This window comes from Narcine bancroftii, chromosome 12 (assembly GCF_036971445.1).
Source record: "Narcine bancroftii isolate sNarBan1 chromosome 12, sNarBan1.hap1, whole genome shotgun sequence".
Lineage (NCBI taxonomy): Eukaryota > Metazoa > Chordata > Chondrichthyes > Torpediniformes > Narcinidae > Narcine > Narcine bancroftii.
Window position 1 is genome coordinate 96,977,407 of NC_091480.1, and position 26,358 is coordinate 97,003,764.

The window sequence follows — 26,358 nt, forward strand, 5'->3', positions numbered from 1 at the left end:
TATATAGGTCAGCACAACATCGACGGCTGAGGTGCCTGCACTGTGTTGTAATGTTCTACGTTTCAGGTCTAAGACCCTTTTTTCTAACCATTCTGATGACATCTTGCAAAAAAGTTCCTTTAAAGACAACAATCCATTCCCCAAACGTTTTCTGCCAAATGACCATCTTGTATGACTTGTATCACAGCAGCATATATGAAAAGTGATCCATATAGTTAATTTGACAGGACTATTTTTATTAATATAAATATTTTTCACTTTAATTCCTCATGAGATTAATAAATACCAATTTGAAAAGTCCCTCCTATCATTTAACATATTATCCATGTCTGCCTTTCTCATACCTGCTCCTCCACAACTATTGTTATCATGTTTGGACAACTTTAAAACATAATCAGTCTCCAAGTTTAATCATTTAAGGTTTCAACTTTAAACCTTTGCATTTTCTGCATGAACATTTGATTCAAAGTTTTTTTTTGTGTCAAAGCAATGCTCATCAGTAGGATGTTTTAACCTTAGAAATCAGTTTTGCAAGGTGGTCTGTGGTGGCCTTGCCCACCTCAGTGTTCTCAGGAAGTGCAGTCGCTGGTGTGCTTTCCTGACAAACAAGATGTTGAGTGTCCACGATGAGTCACTAGTTAAGTGGACTCAGAAGAACTTGGTGCTCTCTACTCTCTCCACTACATGTTATTGACCCCTTTTTTCACTGGCATCCCGGTTAATTGGCCATGCAGTGTCCCAGGATTTATGCTGTTTCCACTGGGCCACCTTTAACCAGAAAACTGACTGCTTTTCCACTGAACCCAACATCCCCAGGGATCAGAAAGTCAACTGGTTTAATCAGCATGCTGGCGACAGGGGTCGCCAGGGATACAAGTAGGGGTAAAGGCAGTCAATCCCCAGCATGCTGGTGTTCTTAATTTTTCTTTTTCCTTTTCCACAGGACCCATAACCAGTTAATTCCTGGGACAAGATGCCAGTGGAAAATGGGCTATCAATGTGGAGGGAATCGTTCATGGTTCTCCTGAGTGCAAAATCGTCACTTTTGTCTTCTCCACGTTGGGACTGATGGTTATTCTCATAATATTACACAAAATTTTCTCCTTGGTGTTGCTGATGAGGCTGTTACTGTCCTGCATTTGCAAACTTGATATCTCAGTTGAAGCTCAGGCCTCGCAGTCCTGGGTCAGTGAACAGGAGTGGGCTGAGCATAGAGCACTTAAGGTGCGCCACTGCTCAATGTGACGGTGCTCGACTTTCTTCTGCCGACTCAGACAGATGGCGGTCTTTCCATTAAAAGTCCAGAATCCAGTTAGAGAAAGGTGTTGAGTCGCATTGAGGATAACTCCTCCACAAGCCTCTGGGAAATGATCGTATTAAATGCCCAGCTGAAGTTGATGAACAGCAGCCTGCTGTATGAGACATCGTTTCCCCAGGTGAGTCAATACAGAAGAGAGGGACAAGGTTATAGCATCATCAGTGGAACGGTTTCTATTTACAAGATTCCAGAGTCTGCAGTGGCTTCCATTTCTCTCGCCTATTGAATAGAACTTGTATTGATAGATTCCAAATCCCATACTAAATTAAAGATTACTTTGGAATCAGTCAGTTCACAGTGGTTAAGAAGGAAAACAAACCTTTATTGTCAGCAAAAATATTTGCAAACTTTTCCCTTCGCCACAGCTTCATCAAACACATCCACAAATATGCAGAAGTTGGTCATACGCAGACACCCAAACACACTGGTATGCAACGTAAATGTTCATTCTAATAAAGATATCTTCAATATACAAGGCATTCCCAAGACAAATTTACAGATGTGGTTAAAATTAAGTTGACCTTCAGATCAAATTCAAAACTATATTTGCATACCTTTTGATATTGAGCTACAAAAAGAAACCTTATTCCACAACTAAGCTTCGGATTTCCATTATTTGCTTCAAGCATAGTTTGCCCCTGCAGAATATACATTTGTAATTTAAATTTAATTGGTGTAAATTGAAACCAATAATTCTCTACAGACTTATTTTCAAATCTTTACAGTTTACAAGATTGCAGTCTAGTTTAAAACATGCCTGCAAGAAGCATAAAGTATATTTTTTTGTCTGTAAAGATAAATCAGTATTTAACTGGTCATTAATATACATAGAGCAAGTTAATTTGAAATGCATGCCATCAACTTGCACAGGATACATATTTCACCCAAACCTTAAAATTTTAAATGAAATTTCCTGAAAAGTTTTCAGTTTTCTATTTGAAGTGTCAGAATGTTGGGGAAGCATTCTGGAATATACCATTGTATAGATCAACCCTGGTTTTGAGGTGCAATACCTTTGGTACAAGACATTTTCTCTCCCCCCCCCCCACCCCGACCCTCCACAAAAAAACTGACACTCAGTGCTGACCAGTGGATGATGTTAAAAGCAAATCACAATATTTTAATAACAAATAATCATTTAAAGTTTACATTTCATTTATAGATTTTAAAAACCCCACTATTGCCTCCTATAACAGGCCATTTAAAGCCTGTAGAGCCAACATCAGTTAGACCGAGTGGATAGACCCCACCGAGGAGACATGCGCATGAATGACAGCGTTGTTGAAACTTTGATGTCATGGTAAGAATTTTAGACTCTTCTATAGCATGACCCCTGATTTCAAGGTGAATTTTTTTTAATTACGTGGATCGCTCTGTACAATGGCATATATGACATGTGGGCAATTTCAAATTCCACTTGTGTCTGTAGTGTTATTGCACATATGGATATGGTGAGCACAGTTTTTGGAGAGAGGTGTTGTTGGGGCTTGCCTTGATGTTTCCAATGACAAAAAAAAAAATCCATTTATCCTCCCTGTAACAAGCGTCATTCGACATCTTTACAAAACAAAGAATGGGAGCAGCTGTCTCGGTGACCTCTAAACATTACATTGTAGGATGCAAGTTCCTAAAAATCCACAAAATTGCACCTGAAGAAGCAGATTCACACAGGGGAAATTTTGATGGATCTTTTGCAGAGCCACAAAACACCAGCCAGCACTCAAGTATTTTCTTCCAGATGCATTTTCTATTTTCCCACACCACCTCTTGGTGCATTCAGTAGAAACTGTTGCACAACTTTGACCCAAGCAACCTGTGCCACTCAGACTCAGGAAATAATTATGAAAGATTGCAAACCAAGAACTGCACGCCTGTTCAATTTCCATAAGATTCGCTGTTTGTCGGGCACATTCCCTCTCCCCCTAGATCAATTTGGAAAAGGGGCCGTAAATTACATTCATGTTCCTAATTTTTTTTGGTTAGCGAGCAACTCAATATTGTAAATTTATTTTAGGTCTGCAAGCGTTGTTTGGCAACCATTTCAAAAACAGAGCCATTCATTTGCATTTGTAAAATACTTTCATTGTTGCCCATACCAGTTCTTACAAGTCATGTCCCAAACCCATCTGTATTATAAAAAGGCACATGGTGAGGAAACTGCTCCCACTCAAACTCTCGTACAAACATACATACATGGCTGGTCATGCAGAGTCTTTGAGAGGAGGAATGGATCACTTGGTTCCTGAGTGTTGACTGGTCAGCCAATCAAGACCTTGAAAAAGACCATCGCCACTGGAAGCACATGACGCCTGGATGAACCAATGTCTTCGGGTTATCTGATGTAATCCCAATTTATCAGTGACTTCAGCCGCATTCATTGCATTGGGCAAATCCTGAAAGAACCAACAATTTTTTTAATGAAAAATATAATTTTTTTGCATAAAACCAAAATGATCAGTTGCAGTCTAACAGCATCATGTTCTATTTTCAACATTTTTCTGCCACACTACATGGCTGACTCTCAAGAGACTGACCTTTCTTTGATCTTTGCACATAATTGGAAGCCCAAATGCATCACCTCAGACATACAAGATTTCACCTATTTGTCATGTGCATATCTTACAATTTTGGTTAGTTTGAAATGTAACAGTAACATACATGCATCAACTACAGCTCAGCCTTCAACACCATTATTTCCTCTGGTCAACAAGCTCCAAACCCTGGGCCTCTGCACTCCTCTCTGCAACTGAATCCTCATTGGAAGACCACAGTTGGTATAAATTGGAAAAAACGTCTCCTCCTCATTAATGATCAACACAGGCACACCTGAAGGATGTGTGCTTAGCCCACTGCTCTACTCCCCTACACCCATGACTGTGGGGCTAGGCACAATTTAAATGCTATCTGCAAATTTGCCGATTACACCACGATAGTCAGCAGAATGAAAGACGGCAATGAGGGTGCATGCAGGATAGATCAGCTTGTTGAGTGGTGTCACAACAACCACTTTGTAACCAACATTAGCAAAACCAAGGAGATGATCGTGGACTTCAGGAGGAAGTCAGGGGAACACAAACCAGTCCTCACCAAGGAGTCAACAGTGGAGAGGGTTGAGAACTTCAAATCAACATCTGAGGATCTGTCCTGGAACCTCCATGTCGATGCAATCACAAAGAAGGCTCGCCAGTGGCTACACTTTGTGAGGAGTTTAGGGAGATTCTGCATGCCACCAAAGACTCTGGAAAACTTCTACAGGCAAACAATGGAGAGCATTCTGTCTGGTAGCATCACTGTCTAGTACAAGAACAAAAACTCCAGAGGGTTGTTAACTTGGCCTGCAACACCACAAGCATCAGTCTTCAATCCATCGAGGACATCTACAAGAGTCGATGTCTTAAGAAAGCAGCTGCTATCCTCAAGGACCCCCACCACCCTCTTCACTCTGCTACCATTGGGGAAAAAAGGTAAGGAGTCCGAAGATGAGCATTCAGCTGCACAAGGACAGCTTCTTCCCCTCGGCCATCAGATTCCTGAATGAACAATGAACCAAAGACACTGCCTTACTTTGTCTTTTTCCTGCACTGTTCTTAGTTATTTTGTAAGCTGGCTTTTATAAATGTTTGCACGGTGATGCTGTCGCAAAAACAACGAATTTCATAACAAATTCTTATTCTGACAACAGTACCTTTTGGATTTTGATTTACCTGCTTATTTGCAAAGACCAATAGTGCAGCATCTTTCAGATCTTCTTCCATAAGCATTCGAACCAACTCTTCTTTTGCCTCGTTGATGCGCTCTCGGTCATTGCTGTCAACCACGAATATTAAGCCTTTAAGCAGAAATGACTTTTATTTTAAATGTCGTTTATTTTGAGAAGTTTATTTACTACAGGGGTGAAATGGATCTGAGGGTAAAACAGTAATGAACACCCCATTCACTTTTTATTCCTCAGCAGAGATCAGAGTATCAATGCAGTCTAAAATAGGTTTATCACCTACTCATTATCTATGTGAACAAACTATGACAGGAATTTAATTTTTTTTTTTATAAAGTGCATCAGGAAGAGACGTCTTTGAAACCTTCCATGTCCAAATGCCCCTTTGTGGTTTGATAACTAATACTGTAAAAGTTTAACAAAAGTATAACTCTCATTCAAGGTCATAAATACTGCCAGAGTCAGTGTTCTCCTCATCAGCCGGCAGGGATTTGGGACAGGCTCAAGCCAGCTTCAGACCCAACATGCTTTTATTCCAAATTGTATTCAGCAGAACAAAATTCAAGCAAAGTCCGTAGGCGAAACACCAAATCTACACCATTCCTGCTAATGGAGTTTGCCCAAAGGAGGTCTAATCTAAAAGTAGCTATTAAACAATACAATCCTGTTCACATTTTTAAAATAATGTCAGTTTTGTCTATTCACCCATGAACTGTGGCTAAGAAGGGAAGGGAGAAGAGGGAAGCTGTAGTGATAGGGGATTCCATAGTTAGTCGGACAGATAAGAGGTTCTGTGGAAGGCATCAAGTATCGGACTGCACATTGCGTCTCTGATGACAAGGTCCGAAATATCTTAGGTAGAGTTCACGGCATTCTCAGGAGGGAGGATGAGCAGCCAGATATTGTGGCCATATAGGGACCGATGTCATGGGTAAGAAGGGTGAGGAGGTCCTACAAGAATTTTCTTAACTCCAAGCACCAGGTTGAAGAATAGGATCTCCAGGGTTGTGTTCTCAGGATTACTACCCATGCCACTTGCTAGTGAAGTTAGAAATAGGAAGATAATGCAGCCTAATACATGGCTAAAGACAGGTGCAGGAGGGAGGGCTTCAGGCTTCTGGATCATTGAGCTCCCTTCCAGGGAAGGTTGACCTGTTCTGACAGGATGGTTTGCATCTAAACTGGAGAGGGACTAATATCCTTGCAGGAAGGCTTAAACTAGATTTGCAAGGTTATAGGAACTAGAGTTCCAGAGCAGATATAGAGGAATGAAGGAAGGAAAAGATTATGTGAAAAATACGTCTGAACTGGAGAGGGACTAATATTCTTGGGGGAAGGTTTAAATTAAATTTGCAGGGTTATACAAACTAGAGTGCCAGAGCAGATAGGAAGGAAAAGATTGTGAAAAATCACATGCACCATTTGTAGTCAATAGGCTTTACCTACATGGTGGAAATGTTCTCGGGTGCATCCATTTCAAGGCAAGGAGTATTATAGAAAAGGCAGATGAGCTTAGAGCGTGGCACAAGGAATTATGACATTGGGCTTCATGGGTGGACCTGAGGAATGGAAAAGCTACGACCACACTCATGGGGAGTGTATATAGACTGCCCAATAGTCAAAGAGAATTGGAGGGGCAAATCTGTAGAGAGATAGCAGACAGCTGCAGGAAATACAAGGTTGCGATAGTAGATATTAATTTTCCACATATTGACTGGGATTCCCATACTGTAAAAAAGGCAGGATGACTTGGAGTTTGTCAAGTTTGTTTCAGGAAAGTTTTCTAAATCAATAAAGATATCAACTAGAGGGAGTGCAATACTGGATCTCCTATAAGGGAGCAGGAAGGTGACAGAAGTAGGTGCAGGGAGCATTTTGGGTCCAGTGATCATAATCCCATTAGTTTCAAGTTAATTATGAGAAGGATAGGTCTTGGTTTGGGATTCTAAATTGATCTAGAATGCGTGGATTGAAATAAGTTGTGTTCAGGCAAGAATGTGTGAGGTAAGTACAAGATCTTCAAAGGAGAAATTTTGAGAGTACAGTTTGTATGTTCCTGTCAGGATCAAAGGCAAGTTAGAAGTATAGTTTATTTTTGCACTACCAATTAGAGGTAATTCTGCCATGCCCACAGGAAAAATGAATCTTAGGGTTGTATGTGATATCATGTACTGTATATACTGACAATAAATCTGAAATATAAATGTCTGAAATTCAAATCTAATCTAGAAGGTGTAGGGAACCTTGGTTTTCGGGGGATATTGGAGATCTGGTTTGGAAAAAGAGGTGTATAAAAGGTATAGGCAACATAGAGCAAATGAGCTACTTAGGGAGTATAAAAATGTGAAAACAACATCAAGAAATCAGGAAGGCTAAAAGTAAGGTTGCTCTGGCAGACAATGTGAAGGAAACTCCTACAGGTTTCTACGTGCCTATTAAGAGCAAAAGGATAGCAAGGGACAAAATTGCTTCCCTTGAAGAACAGAGTGGTCAACTTTGTATGGAGCAAGAGATGGGGATATCTTGAATCTTCCCCCCCCCCCCCCCCCCCTCCATCAGTATCACTCGGGAAAGGGGCACAAAGTTGTGGAAAATAAGAAAAACAAGCAGTGAGATCATGGAACCTATACAAATTAAAGAGGAGGAAGTGTTTGCTGTCTTAAAGAAAATAAGGGTGGCTAAATCCGTGGGCCTGACAAGATACTCCCTCAGACTTTGAGGGAGGCTAGTGTAGAAATTGCAGAGGCTCTGGCAGAAATAGTTAAAATGTCCTTAGCCACGGGTGTGGTGTCAGAGGATTGAAGGGTAGCTATCATTGTTCCACTGTTTAAAAAAGGCTCCAAAAGTAACCCTAAAAATTATAGGCCAGTGAGTTGGACATCACTAGTAGGTGAATTATTGGAAGGTGTTCTAAGAGATCAGTTATACAATTATTCAGATGGCCAGGAACTGATCAGGGATAGTCAACATGGCTTTATGCAAGGTAGGTCATGTTTAACTAATCTTAGACTTTTTTTGAGGTTACCAGAAAAGTTGACGAAGGAAAGGCTGTGGATGTTGTCCACATGGACCTCTGACAAGGTCCCACATGGGAGAATAAGAAGGTTCAGACATTAGGTATTCATAAAATAGTGAACTAGATTAGACAATGGCTGGTCTGGAGAAGCCAGAGAGTAGTGTTAGATGATTGCTTTTCAGACTGGAGGCCTGTGACAAGTGGTGTGCCTCAGGGATCGGTGCTGGGACCATTATTTGTCATCTCTACCAATGATCTGGATGATAATGTGATAAACTGGATCAGCAAGTTTGCAGATGACATTAAGATTGGAGGTGTAGTGGACAGTGAGGAAGGTTTTCAAAGCTTGCAGAAGGGTCTGGACCAGCTGGAAAAATGGGCTGAATAATGGCAGATGGAATTTAATGCAGACAAGTGGGAGGAATTGCATTTCAAATGGACAAACTAAGAAAGGACATACACATTAAATGGTAGGGGCACCAAGGTGTGCGATAGAACAGAATGATCTGGGAATAGATACATAATTCCCTAAAGGTGCTTCACAGGTGGATAGGGTTGTGAAGAGAGCTTTTGTCATATTGGCCTCTGTAAATCAAAGTATTGCGTACAGGAGATGGAATGTTATGGTAAAGTTGTACAAGACATTAGCAAGGTCAAATATGGAGAATTGTGTGCAGTTTTGATCACCCAACTACAGAAAAGATATCAATAAGATAGATAGAGTGCAGAAAATATTTCCTAGGATGTTGCCCAGACTTCAGGAACTGAGTTACAGGGAAATGGGTTAGGTCTTCATTCCTTGGAATGTAGAATGAGGGGAGATTTGATTGAGGTATTTAAAATTATGAAGGGGAAGGAGAATAAATGTAGATGGGCTTTTCCCACTGAGGGTAGATGAGATACAAACCAGAGGTCATGGGTTAAGGGTGAAAGGGGAAAGCTTAGGGGGAACTTCTTCACACAGAGTGGTAATAGCGTGGAACGAGTTGCAAGCTGAAGTGGCGAATGCAGGCTCAGTTTTAACATGCAAGAAGAATTTGGACAGGTTCATGGAAGGGAAAAGTATGGAGGACTATCGACAGGGTGCAGGTCAGTGGGACTAGGCACAAAAAGGTTCGGCACAGACTAGAAGGCCGAAGGGTTTATCAAAGTTCTCTGATCAATGGCAGCACCGATCATGAATTGCACAGCAAAGGCTGTTGAAATGAACCAGTTAGCTTTCATTTAATGTCACAGTTAGGAATTACACTCTACAGAGATCAACATTAACAGTAAAGTTGGAGCCATTTCTACTTGATAGCATACCTTGTGTATTCTGGAAATAATGACGCCAGAGAGGTCTAATCTTATCTTGACCACCCACATCCCATACAGTGAAGCTTACAGATTTGTATTCAACTGTCTCCACATTAAAACCTACAACACATTAGATGTGGAAAAAGGTTACAATAATTCATAAAAAAATTAAATCAAAATACAGGTGCCTAACCTTTTATCTGGGTTTACAAAAAACACCAACCTCTTAAAAACTGGAAATTATTTTTTGGTAGATGACATCTGTTCATCAAAGATGAAGTTTGGTGCCAAACATGACCTGACGCGACCCTCACTCAACTCCCGTGTATCCTGACGCATTCTGCGTTATCATTACTTTACAAGTACTCTACCCATCGAGCACGACCCTCACTCAACTCACATTGGAATATCGGGCAATTCTGTTCCTTTACAGGCACCTCTGAATCGCCGTATACCGACACCCATCCAGTGTTGCAGTGCTTTTAGTTGGCCCCGCGGCGGCTCATTGTGGGATTGATGGCCTTTGTCACTCGCCATAATTCCCATGCAGCTAAAACCGCTGTGCCAGCATAGGGGAACCGAGAAGGGAGCTGTTCCCCTGGTGCTGGTACAGCGGTGGGGGGACGAGAGGGATGGCAGTGCGACTCAGGTGGAGGGTGGGGAAGAAGAGACAACAGCATGACTCAGGTGGGTTTAAAGGATCCATCATTTTAAAATGACTCTGAGATTCCCAAGATTCTGGCAGGTGCCCAGACCCGACAATTCCAGATAAAAGGTTAGGCATCTGAAAACACAATACAGACAGTAGCAACAATTGCTTGAGTAGTTGTTATAACTTGAAGCTTTGAAAATTGATGAAAAAAGGACACTGACCAGTTATTCTTAACAAGAGAATGGAAAATTAGTGTCAAAGATCATAACATACATTTACAATTATCCTGATCAACAAAAGATCCAAATTAGTGTTCATTATAGGCAAAATAGCCCAGAAACAGAATAAATATTGAACAGTGATTTGACGACACAAGCAGAGTTAACTAAGAAACTGCCTCCAGGCTATAACACTGAGGTGTAAATCTATTTTTTTTCGATACACAACAGTTTGAGTTTTTAAAAACAATGAGTTGAGAGCCCAGAATCTGTATCCTGAAACCAGATTTAAGTTGACTCTCGTTAAATCTAGAGATACAGTACTGTCATGGGCACTTCCAGCCCACGAGCCTGTACTACCCAAATACTCCACTGTGACCACCATTAACCTACTAACCCCATACATTTTGGACATGGAGGAAACCATAGCCACCAGAGGAAATATACATGGACATGGGTGATGATTTGAACCTGGGATGCTGGCGCTATAAAAGGGTTTTGCTGACCACTCCACATATCGTGCCAATGGAATTTTTAAAAATTCTCAAGATACATCATCGGCTTTTATACTTCACCAGGCAATTTAACGCAAAGATATTTTAGCTTTCCCTAGACATTGGCATTTGGCAGTAGGATTTGAAATTGGGTGGTCAGGGAGAGGAGACACTGAAGATGGTGCAACGTAGAGAACAGCAAACTGGTGGTTAAAACACTATCTGTGGAGGTCAAGGGATAGTTGACATATTGGGTCAACACCCTGAAACAGGACTAGTGATAGGAAAAATTCTTGGAAATGCGTCAAGAACAGAAATTAGGATGCCAGGGAATGGAAATCAATTAAGTGTGGGAAGAGGGAAGCTGAAATCCATACTTTCCCACAGAAAAATCAGTCATTTGGCTGGATGAACATTGCTAGCTGCCTTCCTCTCAAGAGGTGTGAAACTTTGTGGTGTTTATTGCCGTTAAATACTGAAGATGGTTTCCTGTAATGAGCAATTAGAGAACAAGGGTATAGTGATGTATAATAACTAGAGGTGCACATTTGAATTTTACATTACTAGCTCCATACTGGATGAGTAAGATCTAGAAACAGGGGGTACAAGCTACAATAAACTGACAATAAATGGGACAAGTCCTCTACAAATAATGAGATGCTGGAGGAACTCAATGAGTCAAGACTGCATCCATTGGTGGAAATAATTAGTCAATATTTTGGTAAAACACAATGTTAGAGAAACTCAGCAGGTCAAAAGTATGCTTTATAACCATCCAATGAGTCCAGAGACAGGAAGCCTGATTTTTCACAAATACACATGGAAGAGAAATGAGTGTTACAAAGCTCTCAGATTCATGAAAGTGGAGCTCCATCCAAGACAAGTGTGAAGCACACCGACTGACCTGTTTTTACAAAATGCTAAACTGCCAGCTCAAAATAGACTACCAACCCTACACCAAACCCAAGCCTGCTCGGGGTAGATGAGGGCACACAACCCAATTTGTAGTGCCATCTCCCAAGACTGATCTGTACAGCAATTCATTCTTCCTCTGCACAATTAAAGCATGAAATAATCTTCACCCTACCATTCTCACACAACTAGACCCAGTTAAATTTAACACAGCTCTTCAAAAATCTTCTCAAGCACGCCCTCCCCAACCTCCAGTTTAAATTCCATACAGAATATTTTGGAGGATCAAGCACCAAAGATTCGAAACCAATATTTTAAGCCTGAGCCCTTCATCGCGGCATGAACAAAATGGTGGGGGTGGGGAGGGGGAGGAGCACAGTCCCAGAAGCAAAGAGAGCTGCAGTCATTGCTGTGCAGGTACTTGAAATCCTGGAAAGGGCCAAATTGGGAAGCCTGGAACCAGAGATAGAATCCATGAGGTCCAAGATGACAATGGAGGCAAGTGGCAATGAAGGCAAAATGGGCGTGGAATGAGACTGGGTGAATACATGGTCATAAAGCTTGAGAGCAGCAGGGATTTCAGATGCGGGGGAGAATGCAAGATATTTTTCTCAGTCAAGATTTTGGTTCAGTACCCTTTATTGAGACTCAGATCTTCATCAAAAGAGTGACAATGAAAAACCCAATACAAACCAAACAAAATTGCAAAAATCTAGTACAAAAGAGGTTTAAAGAGCAAAAATAAAGAATGTATGAAGAACGTCAATAGAGTCTTAAGAGTCCACATTAAAAGATGAAAATGTTGCGCATCATGCCAAAAGAAAATCAAAAATATTTTTAGGGAAAGCTGACTTTTATCCAGGGGTTAAATAAGTTATTTGGCAACATCACCACACTATATCTGAAAGTACTAGTCAAGAAGAAACAGAATGATAATCTACTCACACTCCCAAACTAGACATGCCAATAAGTGAAAATAAAACTAGAAACACAGGATATACTGATCGACTCTAGCATGCTGTGTGTTTCTCTAGTCTTTCAGCATCCGCAATCTTTCCTGTTTACCTCTATCAATGTTAAATTATAGAGCAAACACTATTAATTCCTACCAGCTAAGCGTAGCTAATAGCAAATGGTACCAAAATTTTTACCTATCAATAATTTAACCTTTCAGACTGTCCCTGCTTTCAGGGACTTATTTTCAGGGACTCCGTGACTTAGTTTTCCAGGTTTGGTTTTATACCCAACCACCAGCTGGTTGTGCAGGTATTCGACTGTATTTTACCCATGTACCCAGTCCAGACGGAGTATATATGATCAAAGATTAAAAATGGCCAGAGACCAAAGGGTTAAATTCTTCATTTCTGGAGCTTCCTTAGAATCAGAAATATACACCATTCTCTGAAAAAATTGCCTTACATTGTACCTTGCTCTAATATTCAGAAAAAACTCCAACTTACCAATGGTAGGGATGGTTGTTACAATTTCCCCAAGTTTGAGTTTATACAGTATTGTGGTTTTGCCTGAAGCATCCAGTCCCACCATAAGAATGCGCATCTCCTTCTTCATAAACATTTCCTTGAACAGTGACACTATTTGCCCCATGGTGGCTTCGTTTCTCTAGTCAATCCTTAAAAGAAAAAGTATCTTAAATTTGTACTGCAGTCAATAAGAATATTTGATTTCCTATTTCTGCATAACCCTTGATATGACGGTTCTTTTAATAACAACTTTATGTTGGTTTAACACTTAAACAACTTTATTTTCCACGGGCTGCTTCAACAGATTTCCAACGACAATCCCCATCATGTCACTTCTGTTTACGCCCAACTGCTCACATTGTATGTTGGGAAATGTAGTTCTTGTGTATGCACAAGAACACACCTTCACCACCAAGATGTGCATAATCATGTTTTACTCCAATTCTCATAATCAAAGTGCAAACAGGCCCTTTTACTAACTACTGTATGTAAAAGTCAAATCTTGTTGATCATTTTGTCCATATTCAATTTATGGTGGGGGGGGAGAAGCATGGTTCCAAAGGTAACAGGTAATAGGTGGAGACTATCACAAGGATACTACTTTTGAGCGACTGAAATTCATACTAGATTCTAAAATACTGTTTCAGGAGTAAAATTCCAAATGACCTCTAAACAAATATTTAACAAAAGCACCACGAATGAAGTCTATGCATCGAAACACACGTCTCACCACAGGGGAGTTTGGGACAGTGGTATCTGCGTTGATGGATAGCGGACGGCTGGGGTTGAGGCAACAGTCTGTATTCGAGGCATCAGGAGCTCTGATGGGCAGGCATTCAGGGTGAGTGCCCACTTTCGAGGCATCGAGAGCTCCAGTGGGTAGCAGCCAAGGTCAACTTTTTACAGGATATGAAAAATATCAGATTTTTCAGCCAAAAATAGGGGGTAAAAGTTTACGAGATTTACACAAGAATACACGGTACTCAGCATCTCTTTACACTATTCCCATTTTATTCTCCCCACATTCCAAATCAACACCCCCAGATAGTACTGTTCACCTACACAGCCGAATCAAGTCTTGCTCAGCATTTATAACAGTAGTGAAACAAAAGTCTACAGACACTGTGATTGGTACATCAACAGTTCAGTGTTTAAGAGGCTTCTAGTTAAAACTCATGAAAATGCAGGGAAAAGAGGGATATGTATCATGTGCGAGTGGCAGAATTTTAGGTTAGCCTGGGCATCATGTCCAGTAGTCACATGGGCTGAAGGGCCAACTCGTGTGCTAGTAAAAACACAATGCTGGAGAAACTCAGATCAAACACCAAACTTTATATAGCAAATATACGGATACATAACCAGCATGGGCTTGAGCCCTTCATCAAGGTGTGGTAAAATGTCAGCAGGCGTCCAAACAAAATGGTGCCGAGAAGATTACAGTGCCAAAGGCAGGAGGTAGTAGGTGGATAAAGGAGGGAGGCACACCGGCAAGCAGGGGAAGGACAGATGGCTCTGTGACTGGAGAGGGAAGGGTGTGGAGAGGTGGAGGAAAGGGGAGAGAGAGAAAGCAGGGAGTGAGCTAGCAGAAGCTGGAGAAGTCAATGTTAATGCCATCAGTTCAGAGTGCCTGGACAGAAAATCATGTGTTCTTAACATCTCCAGTTTCTGCTAATCTACTCTCCAGTTTCCCTCTCTTCCTTATCCCCTTGTCTCTCTATTCACCAAGCCATCCCTCCTCCCCCTGCTTGCTTGCTCCCTTCTCCACCTATTAACTGCTACCTTTGGAACCATGCTTCTCCCCCCCCCCCACCATTTTGTTCAGACGCCTGCTGACATTTTTTACATACCTTGGTGAAGAGCGGAAGCCCAAAACTTTGGTTATGTATCTTTATCCTTGCTATATAAAGTACACTGAGTTTCTCCAGCATTGTATTTTCACTTCAGCCACAGTATCTGCAGACGTTCGCATTTTACTTCAGCTCCTGTGCTATACTTTTCTGTAACCAGCTGGGTTACCAATTAAAATCCCCTCTTTTCTGCTTGCAAGTGAGATCCCAAGATTTCAAGTTCTCCATCATTTCAATTCTCCAGAGTATTCTTCACTTGACACAATTTTCAGTCTCATACATTGCTCTGCCAACTTGTTTTTTCCTTTATTGTAATGTCATAAATAATGAACTCCTTGGGTTAGCCTTCTCGACTGGCATTATGGTAAACAATTTCAGCTGCTGCCTCTCAGTTTCTAGCATATCATCTGAAATGGTTGATCGAAAATAATCATCCTCGACTTACATTTCCTTCAGCAATGGTATCATTACCTTTTACCACTGTTTTCATAATTCCACTACCCCATGTGCAATTTAAAGTTTTTCTCCCTTTTCCTGCATCTTAAAAAACCAACTTTTCCCAGTTAAAATGAAAAGAACTGATATATTAAATCTGTTTCTCTATCCTTGAATTTCTTGCATCATAGAATATAGAAACCATAATTGCAAGCAAAATTGCCGTTCATATTTTTAAAACGTTTTTAAAAAAATTTCATTGTCAAAAAGTTTCTAAAATTAACTTTTGTAATCTAAGAGTGAAAAATAAACTTCAGAAGCCAGATCTTAAATACCTCCCCATTCCTGATCCATGACCCCACCAACAAACATCAGGTCAGCATCTCTTACTGTCACAAATCATTGCAGATCTCCCCTCCACAGTCTTCAAACTAATAGCATCACATGTCCCACCCCCACACCAGGTTTCTATTTCTTACCCAAAATCGACAAACAGGACCGCCCTGGCAGGTCTATTGTTTCCATCTGCTCTTGTCCCACTGAACTATACAAAAGTAGCTCATACCTTGATTCCATCCTCTTTTCCTTTGGTCTACGCTCTTCCCGCCTACATCCAGGATACTTTCATGTCCTTCACCACTTGACCAACTTCTGATTCCCTAGTTCATGTTGTCTCAGCTTCACCATGATGTCCAGTTGCTGAACCCTTTCATCCCCAATCAGGAAGACCTGAAAGCCCTCAGTTTCATCTCAGAACCACGTTCTGACCAATTTCCCTCCACCAACAGACCACCTGGCAGAACTAGACCCCACCTCCAGACACATCAACCCCTCCCCATCTCTTTTTGCCTTCTGCAGAGATCACTCCTCATCCTTGCCCTCCTGTCCCTCCATGACCCTCCAATACTTGCCCTTGTACCACCTCCCTCACCACCATCAAGCCCTTCCAGATGAAGTCATGTTTCACTTGCACCTCCTTTTCCATCATGAACTAAATTTATAGCTTCCTCGACATGGGCGAGATGAAACACAGACCTGTGGATTGTTATGCTGAGAATCTATGCTTTCGGTGCACAATGGCCATCCTGAGCTCCTTCTTGCTTGCCATTTCAACGTCCCATACGTGCTTTCAAACTGCAGCACCACTAGATAGGTCTGGGACCTGGGTGTATTTTGACCAGACTTGCCCTGTTCAGCCCTTTCAAATACCCTGACACCTGAGTCTTCAACCTAGTTAATTGCCCAGTTAGCCCCATTTTACAAGTCAATCTGAAAGGGCCTACTGACTTGTCAGTCTTAGGTCTTCTCCACAACCAGAGTGAGGCCAAACGCAAACCAAAGGAACAATATTTCATATTCCACCTGGACAAGCTACAGCCTGAAAACACTGAACTTCAATTTTTCAATTTCAGGTAGTGAGTTCCTCTCTCTTCTGTACTCTTCTGTTCTTCCTCCCTTTCCCTCCTACCCAGCCCTCTACCCATTCCTCTTTAGTTCCAACCCCATCTTCTCATTGGATTTTTCTATCATCCCCACCCCTTCCTTTGGTTAATTTAGCTCTTCAAACCACCATTATCACCTCATCAAGATTCCAGCACTTACTCTGCCCTGTACAACTCATCCTCCTCCACCTGATCCCTTTGGTTTTTGTCCTCTTCCCCCTTGTCTGGCATATGGCAATGTACTGCCTTAGTCCATTATACTTCATGAATCCCAATGGGCCCCTGTCCTATTCCTCCCACCATGCCTTCTTTACACTAGCATCTCCTCTTCTCTACATTCCCAATCTTGAGAAGGGCTTTGGCCCAAATGTCAATCATTCTTTTTCTCCCACTTGACCTGCTGAGTTCCTCCAGCAGTTTCTATTTAACTTCAGATTCTAGCATCTGCAGTCTCCTGCGTGTGATTGTTCAAGAATAAATTTGTGTTCATTTCTTATGGACCCAAATTTATATTTTACAAGTCAGACAATTTCTGCAGGGATGACCAGCAAGAAACATGGGCCATGATATCATCTTCCATGATATCTTTAGGGGTACCACTGGAGCAGAAATTAAAATAAGGATGATAACATTGTGAGAAAGATGGTTTCACGTTTATTAGAGGACAAAAGGCAGTTGGCCATGGTAGAGAAGGAATGTCAGCCCAGGTAACCAAGAACATAGTCATCCATGATCATGCAAAATGATAGAGGAATGGTGGTAGTGTAAAACAGGGGGTTGAGGAACAGAACCCCAGAAGCAATAGAGGAATGCCAAACTATCAAAATGTTCAGAGTAGATGGAGTTTACATGCTTAGCAGTGTTGAGGATAGAGAAAGAAAAAGATTAGACTTTTGAATTGTTATGTTTCCAGACAAGAAATGAACACAGATCAGAAGGCCATAGGGTTGATAGGTCAGCAACACAATATTAAAGAGCAAATGAGCAAAGATTTGTACAAAACTAACTTGATGTACATATCAAAGCATGGAGGTCAAAAACAGTTAAGCTGAGACAGAAGCAAGCAAAGTTGCAGAAGTGACAGCAAAACCTTGGTGACAGATTCTATGACGAGATATTCATCCCAACTAAACAGAATATCAAACTTGACAACATTTTGATTCAGGTGTAAGACTGGGTGGAATACCACATTTCCACTAATACTACAACAAATGAAAAAAAAAATCATTTACATTTATCTTTTTTGTTAATCTTATTGCAACTGGCCATTAACACTGAATTCATTGCACCATCTTTGACGCACGTGAGACCATCAACGACTACTTAACCTACATAAAATGCTGGCACACTGGACCACCTGACATTTCATTCAGGTTGCTGCCTTCCAGTTGAAAATCTCCAGTGCCTGCGGTCAGACCAACTGGGCAAGACCTCGTCGGCAAGCCTCTATAAAAACTTGTGAGATACTTCCTGCTTACGACATTAGACAAGTGTAACTAGGCAAGCATTACGCCATCCAGAATTAATTGTGATCCAAGTAATAACTAATCATTTGTTAGATGATCTTCAGTAATGCCTGAACGTACTGAGGCTTACACCTAAATTCAGGCAAGTTTGAACAAATTCTGGCAGTGAAACATTGTCAATTTCTCACATAACTTGACCATTTATTCTCAACGTTCCAAAGAAACAAGACAAATTTCCGCCGATCAATGCAAGCTCAAGACTCATGGCACACCACTTTAAGCCATCAGTCCAAGTCGCCTTCCAACTAAACCACCTGTAACGATGACGTCGGACTGAGAAGTAAACTTTCATTCCGATCAAGTCATTGCTCAGCATATTTCCTCTGGGGAGGGAAGAGGGAGGTGGGGGGAGGAAGAGGAGAAGGGGGAGGAGGGGGAAGGGGGGGGGGAAGGGGGGGGAGAGGGGGAGCGGGGTGGGGGAGGGGGAGGGAGGGGGAAGGGGGAGGGAGGGGGAGGGAGGGAGAGGGAGGAGGGGAGGGGAGGAGAGGAGGGGAGAGGAGAGGAGAGGAGAGGAGAGGAGAGGAGAGGAGAGGAGAGGAGAGGAGAGGAGAGGAGAGGAGAGAGGGGGAGGGGAGGGGGAGGGGAGGGGGAGGGAAGGGGGAGGGAAGGGGGAGGGAAGGGGGAGGGAAGGGGGAGGGAAGGGGGAGGGAAGGGGGAGGAAGGGGGAGGGAAGGGGGAGGAAGGGGGAGGGAAGGGGAGGGAAGGGGGAGGGAAGGGGAGGGAAGGGGAGGGAAGGGGAGGAAGGGGAGGGAAGGGGGAGGGAAGTGGGAGGGAGGGGGGAGGGAGGGGGAGGGAGGGGGAGGGAGGGGGAGGGAGAGGGAGGGAGGGAGAGGGAGGGAGGGAGGGAGGGAGAGGAGGGGAGGAGAGGGGAGGGGAGGGGAGGAGAGGAGAGGAGAGGAGGGAGGAGAGGAGAGAGGGGAGGGGAGGAGAGAGGGAGGGAGGGGAGGAGAGAGGGAGGGAGGGGAGGGAGAGGGAGGGAGGGGAGGAGAGAGGGAGGAGGGGAGGAGAGAGGGAGGGAGGGGAGGAGAGAGGGAGGGAGGGGAGGAGAGAGGGAGGGAGGGGAGGAGAGAGGGGAGGGAGGGGAGGAGAGAGGGGAGGGAGGGGAGGAGAGAGGGGAGGGAGGGGAGGAGAGAGGGGAGGGAGGGGAGGAGAGAGGGGAGGAGAGAGGGGAGGGAGGGGAGGAGGAGGGGGAAGGGGGAGGGAGGGAGGGGGAAGGGGGAGGGAGGGAGGGGGAAGGGGGAGGGAGGGAGGGGGAAGGGGGAGGGAGGGAGGGGGAAGGGGGAGGGAGGGAGGGGGAAGGGGAGGGAGGGAGGGGGAAGGGGGAGGGAGGGAGGGGGAAGGGGGAGGGAGGGAGGGAGGGAGGGGGAAGGGGAGGGAGGGAGGGGGAAGGGGGAGGGAGGAGGGGGAAGGGGGAGGGAGGGAGGGGGAAGGGGGAGGGAGGGAGGGGGGAGGGGGGAGGGAGGGAGGGGGGAGGGGAAGGGGGAGGGAGGGAGGGGGAAGGGCGAGGGAGGGAGGGGGAAGGGGGAGGGAGGGAGGGGGAAGGGAGAGGGAGGGAGAGGGGAGGGGGAGGGAAGGGGGAGGGAAGGGGGAGGGAAGGGGGAGGGAAGGGGGAGGGAAGGGGGAGGGAAGGGGGAGGGAAGGGGGAGGGGAGGGGGAGGGAAGGGGAGGAAGGGGGAGGGAGGGAGAGGGAAGGGGAGGGAGGGAGAGGGAAGGGGAGGGAGGGGAGGGGGGAGGGAGGGGAGGGGGGGAGGGAGGGGGGGAGGGAGGGAGGGAGGGAGGGAGGGGGGGAGGGAGGGAGGAGGGGGGAGGGGGGAGGGGAGGGAGGGGGAGGGAGGGGGGGAGGGAGGGGGGGAGGGAGGGGGGGGAGGGAGGGGAGGGGGGGGAGGGGAGGGGAGGGGGGGAGGGAGGGGAGGGGGGGAGGGAGGGGAGGGGGGGAGGGGGGAGGGGGGAGGGAGGGGAGGGGGAGGGAGGGGAGGGGGGGAGGGAGGGGAGGGGGGGAGGGGGAGGGAGGGGGGGAGGGAGGGAGGGGGGGAGGGAGGGAGGGGGGGAGGGAGAGGGGAGGAGGGAGGGGGAGAGGGGAGGAGGGGAGGGGGAGGAGGAGGGGAGGGAGGGGAGGGGAGGGAGGGGAGGGAGGGGAGGGAGGGGAGGGGAGGGGAGGGAGGGGAGGGAGGGAGGGGAGGGGAGGGAGGGAGGGGAGGGAGGGAGGGGAGGGAGAGGAGGGAGGGAGGGAGGAGAGAGGGAGGGGGAGGGAGAGAGGGAGGGGAGGAGAGAGGAGGGGGAGGAGAGGGGAGGGAGGGGAGGAGAGAGGGGAGGGAGGGGAGGAGAGAGGGGGGAGGGAGGGGAGGAGAGAGGGGAGGGAGGGGAGGAGAGAGGGGAGGGAGGGGAGGAGAGAGGGGAGGGAGGGGAGGAGAGAGGGGAGGGAGGGAGGAGAGAGGGGAGGAGGGGAGAGAGAGGGGAGGGAGGGGAGGAGAGAGGGGAGGGTGGGGAGGAGAGAGGGGAGGAGGGGAGGAGAGAGGGGAGGGAGGGGAGGAGAGAGGGAGGGAGGGGAGGAGAGAGGGGAGGGGAGGGGGAGAGAGGGGAGGGAGGGGAGGAGAGGGGTGGGAGGGAGGGAATGGGAGAGTGAGGGAGGAGGGGAGGAGGGGAGGGGTGGGAGGAGAGTGGGGAGGGAGGGGAGGAGAGAGGGGAGGGAGGGGAGAGAGGGGAGGGAGGGAGGGAGAGAGGGGGGGTGGGGGGAGAGAGGGGAAGGAGGGGAAGGGAAGGAGGGGAGGGAGGGAGGGGAAGGGTGGGAGGGGAAGGAGGGAAGGGAGGGGGGGAGGAGGGGAAGGGAGGGAGGGAAGGAGGGGAAGGGAGGGAGGGGAAGGAGGGGAAGGAGGGAGGGGAAGGAGGGGAGGGAGGGAGGGGAAGGAGGGGAAGGGAGGGGGGGTAGGGGGGTTGGGAGGGAGGGGTAGGAGGGGAGGGGTGGGAGGGGATGGAGGGGAGGGGAGTGGGGAGGGGGGGAGGGGAGGGGGTGGGAGGGGAGGAGGGAGGGGTGGGGGGGAGAGGGAGGGGGGGTGGTGGGTGGGAGGAGGGGAGGAGGGAGGGAGGGAGGGGGGGGTGGAGGAGGGGAGGGAGGGGTGGAGGGAGAGAGGGGAGGGGGGGAGGAGAGAGGGGAGGGGAGGGGGAGAGTGGGGAGGGGAGGGGAGGAGAGAGGGGAGGGGAGGGGGGAGGAGGGGAGGGTGGGGGGGAGGAGTGAGGGGAGGGGAGGGGGGGGGAGGGGGGAGGGGTGGGGGGGGAGGAGGGGGGAGGGGAGGGGGGGAGGGGGAGGGGGGAGGGGAGGGGGAGGGAGGGGGGAGGGGGTGGAGGGGGGGAGGGGGGAGGGGAGGGGGGGAGGGGGGAGGGGAGGGGGGAGGGGGGTGGGGAGGGGGGGAGGGGGGAGGGGGGGGGGGAGGGGGGGAGGGGAGGGGGTGAGGGGGGGGGGAGGGGGGGGAGGGGGAGGGGGGGGGAGGGGAGGGTGGGGGAGGGGAGGGGGGTGGGAGGGGGGAGGGAGGGGAGGGGGGAGGGAGGGGGGGGAGGGGGAGGGGAGGGGGGGAGGGGAGGGGGGGAGGGTGGGGGGGAGGGGGGGGAGGGAGGGGGGGAGGGGGGGAGGGGAGGGGAGGGGAGGGAGGGGGAGGGGGGAGGGAGGGGGGAGGGAGGGAGGGGGGAGGGGAGGGAGGGGGGAGGGGAGGGAGGGGGGGAGGGAGGGAGGGGTGGGAGGGGAGGGAGGGGGGGAGGGGAGGGAGGGGGGGAGGGGAGGGAGGGGGGGAGGGGAGGGAGGGGGGGGAGGGGAGGGAGGGAGGGCGGGGAGGGGAGGGAGGGGGGGGGGGAGGGGAGGGAGGGGGGGAGGGGAGGGAGGGGTGGGCGGTGAGGGAGGGGGGGCGGGGAGGGAGGGCGGGGGGGGGAGGGGAGGGAGGGGGGTGGGGAGGGGGAGGGAGGGGGGGAGGGCGGGAGGTGGGAGGGAGGGAGGGGAGGGAGGGAGGGAGGAGGGAGGGAGGGGAGGGTGCTTGCGGGGAGGGAGGCGGGGAGGGGAGGGAGGGGAGGAGAGAGGGGAGCTTTCTTTGGAGGGGGAGGAGAAGGGAGGGAGGGAGGAGAGTCTTTCCTTCTGTCTTTTCTGTCTGCTCTGTTGCTTCTGGGGCTGCGCTTGTCGTGTCTTGAGGGGAGGAGAGGCCGGAGGAGGGAGCGCGGGCGGGCGTGGCGTCTCTCGCTTCGGGGAGGGGGCGGCTGATGGCTGTGCGTCGTGTCTCGCTCTTTTGCTTTTCTGCTTTGAGCCGGCGTTCGTTCTTTCCTCTTTTCTTTCTTGTCTCTGCTTTTCTGGGCTGTTCGCTCGGGCTTGCGGTTACGCCCCTACCCCGGCGGACCTTGCCATCTCCCCCCCATCCGTCCCCCCCACACCCAAAATTACCAATCCATCAACCCCCACCATACGGCCACAGCAATGATCCCCTTCTCTCCAATCTTGGTGCCAGTCAACCCCCCCCCCCCCCCCCCAGGATATGGTAGACCGGTATTAAACCAAGCCGCCCCCGTGTATGGCTGCTCCAGCTGTGGGGCCTCCGCCTGCCAATTCCACCCCCCCACCTCCCCCACCCCCTCTCGCCCGCCCGCCCGCCCGCCCGCCCGGAGGGAGAGCCGAGAGCGGCGGTCCTCCAGCGCGCCCCCCTCACCTCCCGCTTCGCGGTGGAATCCCATCCACCCTCCCCCACCTGCTCCTCCTGCTCCGCTCGCCAGGCGCCGAGCCCCGCTGTCCACTCCTGCCCGGCCTGCGTGCGTGCTGACGCAGACCGGCCGGACCACCAATCAGCGGCCGCCCTCGGGAGCAGGCACCAGGAAGAGGGAAGTGTGTGGGCTCCATCAGCTGATGGACAGGGCTGCAAGGAACGTCCAGAAAAACATTAATTCAGCCGGAAGATCCTTTCGTTCTGTTGTTCAGCACTTTCTCCAATGGTTGGAATTAGTTGAATGTGAGTTGAAACTTGCCCAAGTTCCTTTCTCCAAAAGGCACATGGATGTTTAGCCCAGTTGGCTTGCAGGAAGTGAGAAAAGGTTTGGGAGTGTCACCCTTGGCCACATTCTTGCGTCTGAGTCAACAGCCTGTAACTGCCTCAACGAGAAGTTTAGCATATATATTTATATTTATATAAAATATGTATTTTTATATAAATATATATCTCTATATTTTTTGGTAGGAGTATATAGGTCAGCAGAACACTGAGACACCACCAGCAGAACATTGAGACACAAGGAGCCTGTACTGCGTAGCAATGTTCTGTGTTCATTGTTTTTTTTTTTAATTTAGACATATACCACAGTAACCGCCCACAAGCCTGTGCCGCCCAATTGACCTACAACTCCCAGTACACTTTGAAGGATGGGAGGAAAAGCAGAGCCCCTGGGGGGTGGGGGGGGGGACACACACACCAACAGACACAGGAGAACGTACAAACTCCTTAAAGACAGCGTGGAGCTGCAATTTGAACCCAGGTCCTGATTGGTGGCGCCACTGCGACGCAAAACCGTGCCACCCCATATTTTAAGAAGTTCTGCGCCCCACTCCCATGCCAATATGTCTGTCCACGGCCTAATAGACTGCCAGACCAAGGCCACTGTAAGTTGGAGGAACCGCCCCCAATATTCTCTCTGGGCATTCTCCAACCGAATGGCATTAACATCAACTTCTCTGGTTTCTGCTAGACCTCTCCCCATTCTCCATCTCTTGCCTATCCCTTTCTCTCATTTACTCCAGTTTTCCACCCCCTTCCCTCTCCATTCACTGAGCCCTTCCAGTTTTGCTGGTGTGCCCTCCCTCCATATCCTCCTGCCTGGGGGACTGTGCTCCTCTCCCTGCCCCTTTCTCCCCACACCATTTTGTTCAGGTGCCTGCCTACATTTTACTCATACCTTGATGAAGGCTTAAGCCTGAAATATTGGTTATGTTTCTTTACCTTTGCAATATAAAATACACTTTTTAACTTGCTGAGTTTCTCCAGGTTTGTGTTTTAATTCAATAACTGCATCTACAGAATTTTGTGTTTTATTCTAAACTAGAAATAGGAACTTTTCATTAGGGCGCTCATTTAGTTTCCAGCAAGCATTCCCCACCAAAATGTCAAATTTCTTAAGATGAGGTGTTAAATCGAGGGTTTGTCAGATTAATGCTCATTTTGTAAAATAAAAGCAATAAATGCTGGGAATGTAAGGAAATTTCTTTGGAAAGGTAAAATGTCAAGAGTTTCTATAGAAAGATTGACATGGAAATATGAAGTATTATCACCAAGTGGCTCAAATGAGATTCCTTCCTTCTTTTTTGAAGGAGTCAAAAACTGATGTGGGTTAAATAGAATTGGATAAAATAGGAGAGAGATTAAGAGAGGAATTTATATACAAATGAGATTCAAAATTAATAACTGGTGTTAAAAGAACACCATTGATGAAATACTTGATTACTGTTTGGAATAAGATAAATGACAAAAATGGAATAAAAGGAAGTATATCACCCAAGATGCCTTTGATTCAAACTATCTTGTACCTTTTATAAGGACAATCAATTTTTAAAAATTTAGTTTAGCAAAGGTATTAAAAATATTGAAGATTGTGATGAACATGGCCAATTGATATAATTTGAACAACTAAGGAATAAATAGGGGATAACTAATCATACTCTTTTTTGTTATTTTCAACTGAGAGGATATTTGAGGGAAAAGTTAGATTCAGCAATGTGGTTATTTACTTGTAGTGAGGTGGAAACTCTTATTAGGTGAGGAATATAAGAAATTTACTTCTGCAATGTATCTTTTATTACAAACAGGAACGATTAAACAGGAATACATAAATCTAGACAGAGATGGGAGTTGGATTTGAATATTACAATTGATGAGCAAAGACGGTCAGATCTCTCTCAGGATTGTATGACAAATACTATTAATGTAAGGTGGCGGTGCACATATTTGTAGCGGCAAACCAGCTCTGATTGTTATGCACGGTTAGCGGAGCAGCCGTGGAAAAGATGGCATCGCGGGTTCCTCTCTTCCTGTACAGATATATTGGTTACGCGTATGCACTTATGTCAGCGTGACGTGAGCTCTGGTACATGAGGGCGGGCTCTGGAGGACCTTAAAGACCGCAGCGTGAACTTCAAAGTAAACTTGTGCTTAACAAGCTCACAGCCGGTTGTCTCAGTGCGTCCCACTGCACTCATGCACGCACCACTACAAGGTATAGATTAGTTCAATATAATTTATTACACCTGTTGTATTTGGGACACCACAAAAATTTAATAGAATGAAATCAGAACAAAGTTTGCGGTGTGGTGAGGAGACAGGATCTTTCTTACATTCACTTTGGTCATGGAGAAGCTATGTTCTTTAAGATATTATGGATTTTAATAAATAAACATTACAAAGCTATTACGCCGCCATCGGAGAGCAGCAGCAATCATCAAGGACCCACACTACCCAGCACATGCTCTGTTCTCATTGCTGCCATCAGGAAAGAGGTTTAGGTGCCACAAGACTCGCACCACAGGTTCATACAGAGTTCTTATTTCTCAATCGTATATACCTTTGGTGAAAATTCTTAAGTGTTTCTTTAAATGTTTTAAACTGCTCATCTCCCTTCAAACCCTTTAATTTCTCAATCTAGATTCATCATCACCATGTGATTGCCTTTATTTAAGTTTATGACATGAGTTACACATGCATTTACACTGAAGACTTCAAACCAGGTAAAAGGATTTTACAAAATGGAATTCAGATACAATAATGGCAAAATTGCCAGTGTTTGTCACCATTGCTCAGTGAGATTAAACCAATCCAAATTTTTAGTGCACATGTAGTTAATTCAGAATCCCCAAGTTATTTAAAAACAACCAGTCTTTTCTTGCTCCATAATTTCTCTATTTCCATGACAGATTACTTCAAGTTACGAAGAATAAAACTGTAACGCCATCTGCACGGACAGATAAGGAACGTACCAGGCGGAGACAACTGCAGGCA

At 46.7% G+C, this 26,358-nt stretch overlaps 1 protein-coding gene across 2 annotated transcripts; it reads right to left on the bottom strand.

Moving 5' to 3' along the window:
• Nucleotides 1-1,619: 1,619 nt before the first annotated feature.
• Nucleotides 1,620-23,173, bottom strand: LOC138746716 (ADP-ribosylation factor 1-like). Of its 2 annotated transcripts, none has more exons than XM_069905041.1 (5): nt 23,071-23,173; nt 13,082-13,251; nt 9,355-9,465; nt 5,023-5,147; nt 1,620-3,711 (listed from the first exon to the last, which is right to left on the bottom strand). In XM_069905041.1, the coding sequence occupies exons 2-5, from the start codon at nt 13,224-13,226 to the stop codon at nt 3,550-3,552; spliced, it is 543 nt and encodes a 180-aa protein (XP_069761142.1). In that variant the 5' UTR covers nt 13,227-13,251; nt 23,071-23,173; the 3' UTR covers nt 1,620-3,549. The 2 variants fall into 2 exon arrangements, with proteins under 2 accessions (XP_069761142.1, XP_069761143.1); XM_069905042.1 differs by having other exon boundaries at nt 23,032-23,136.
• Between the last annotated feature and the right edge of the window lie 3,185 nt (nt 23,174-26,358).

What these genes read in the sequence shown, in the direction of transcription:
- LOC138746716 (XM_069905041.1), bottom strand. Translation starts at nt 13,226, where the DNA reads ATGGGGCAAATAGTGTCACTGTTCAAGGAAATGTTTATGAAGAAGGAG. An exon ending in AACAACCATCCCTACCATTG is followed by an intron (nt 9,466 to 13,081) that starts GTAAGTTGGAGT and finishes AATGTGTTGTAG; the next exon opens with GTTTTAATGTGGAGACAGTT. An exon ending in TTATTTCCAGAATACACAAG is followed by an intron (nt 5,148 to 9,354) that starts GTATGCTATCAA and finishes TTCTGCTTAAAG; the next exon opens with GCTTAATATTCGTGGTTGAC.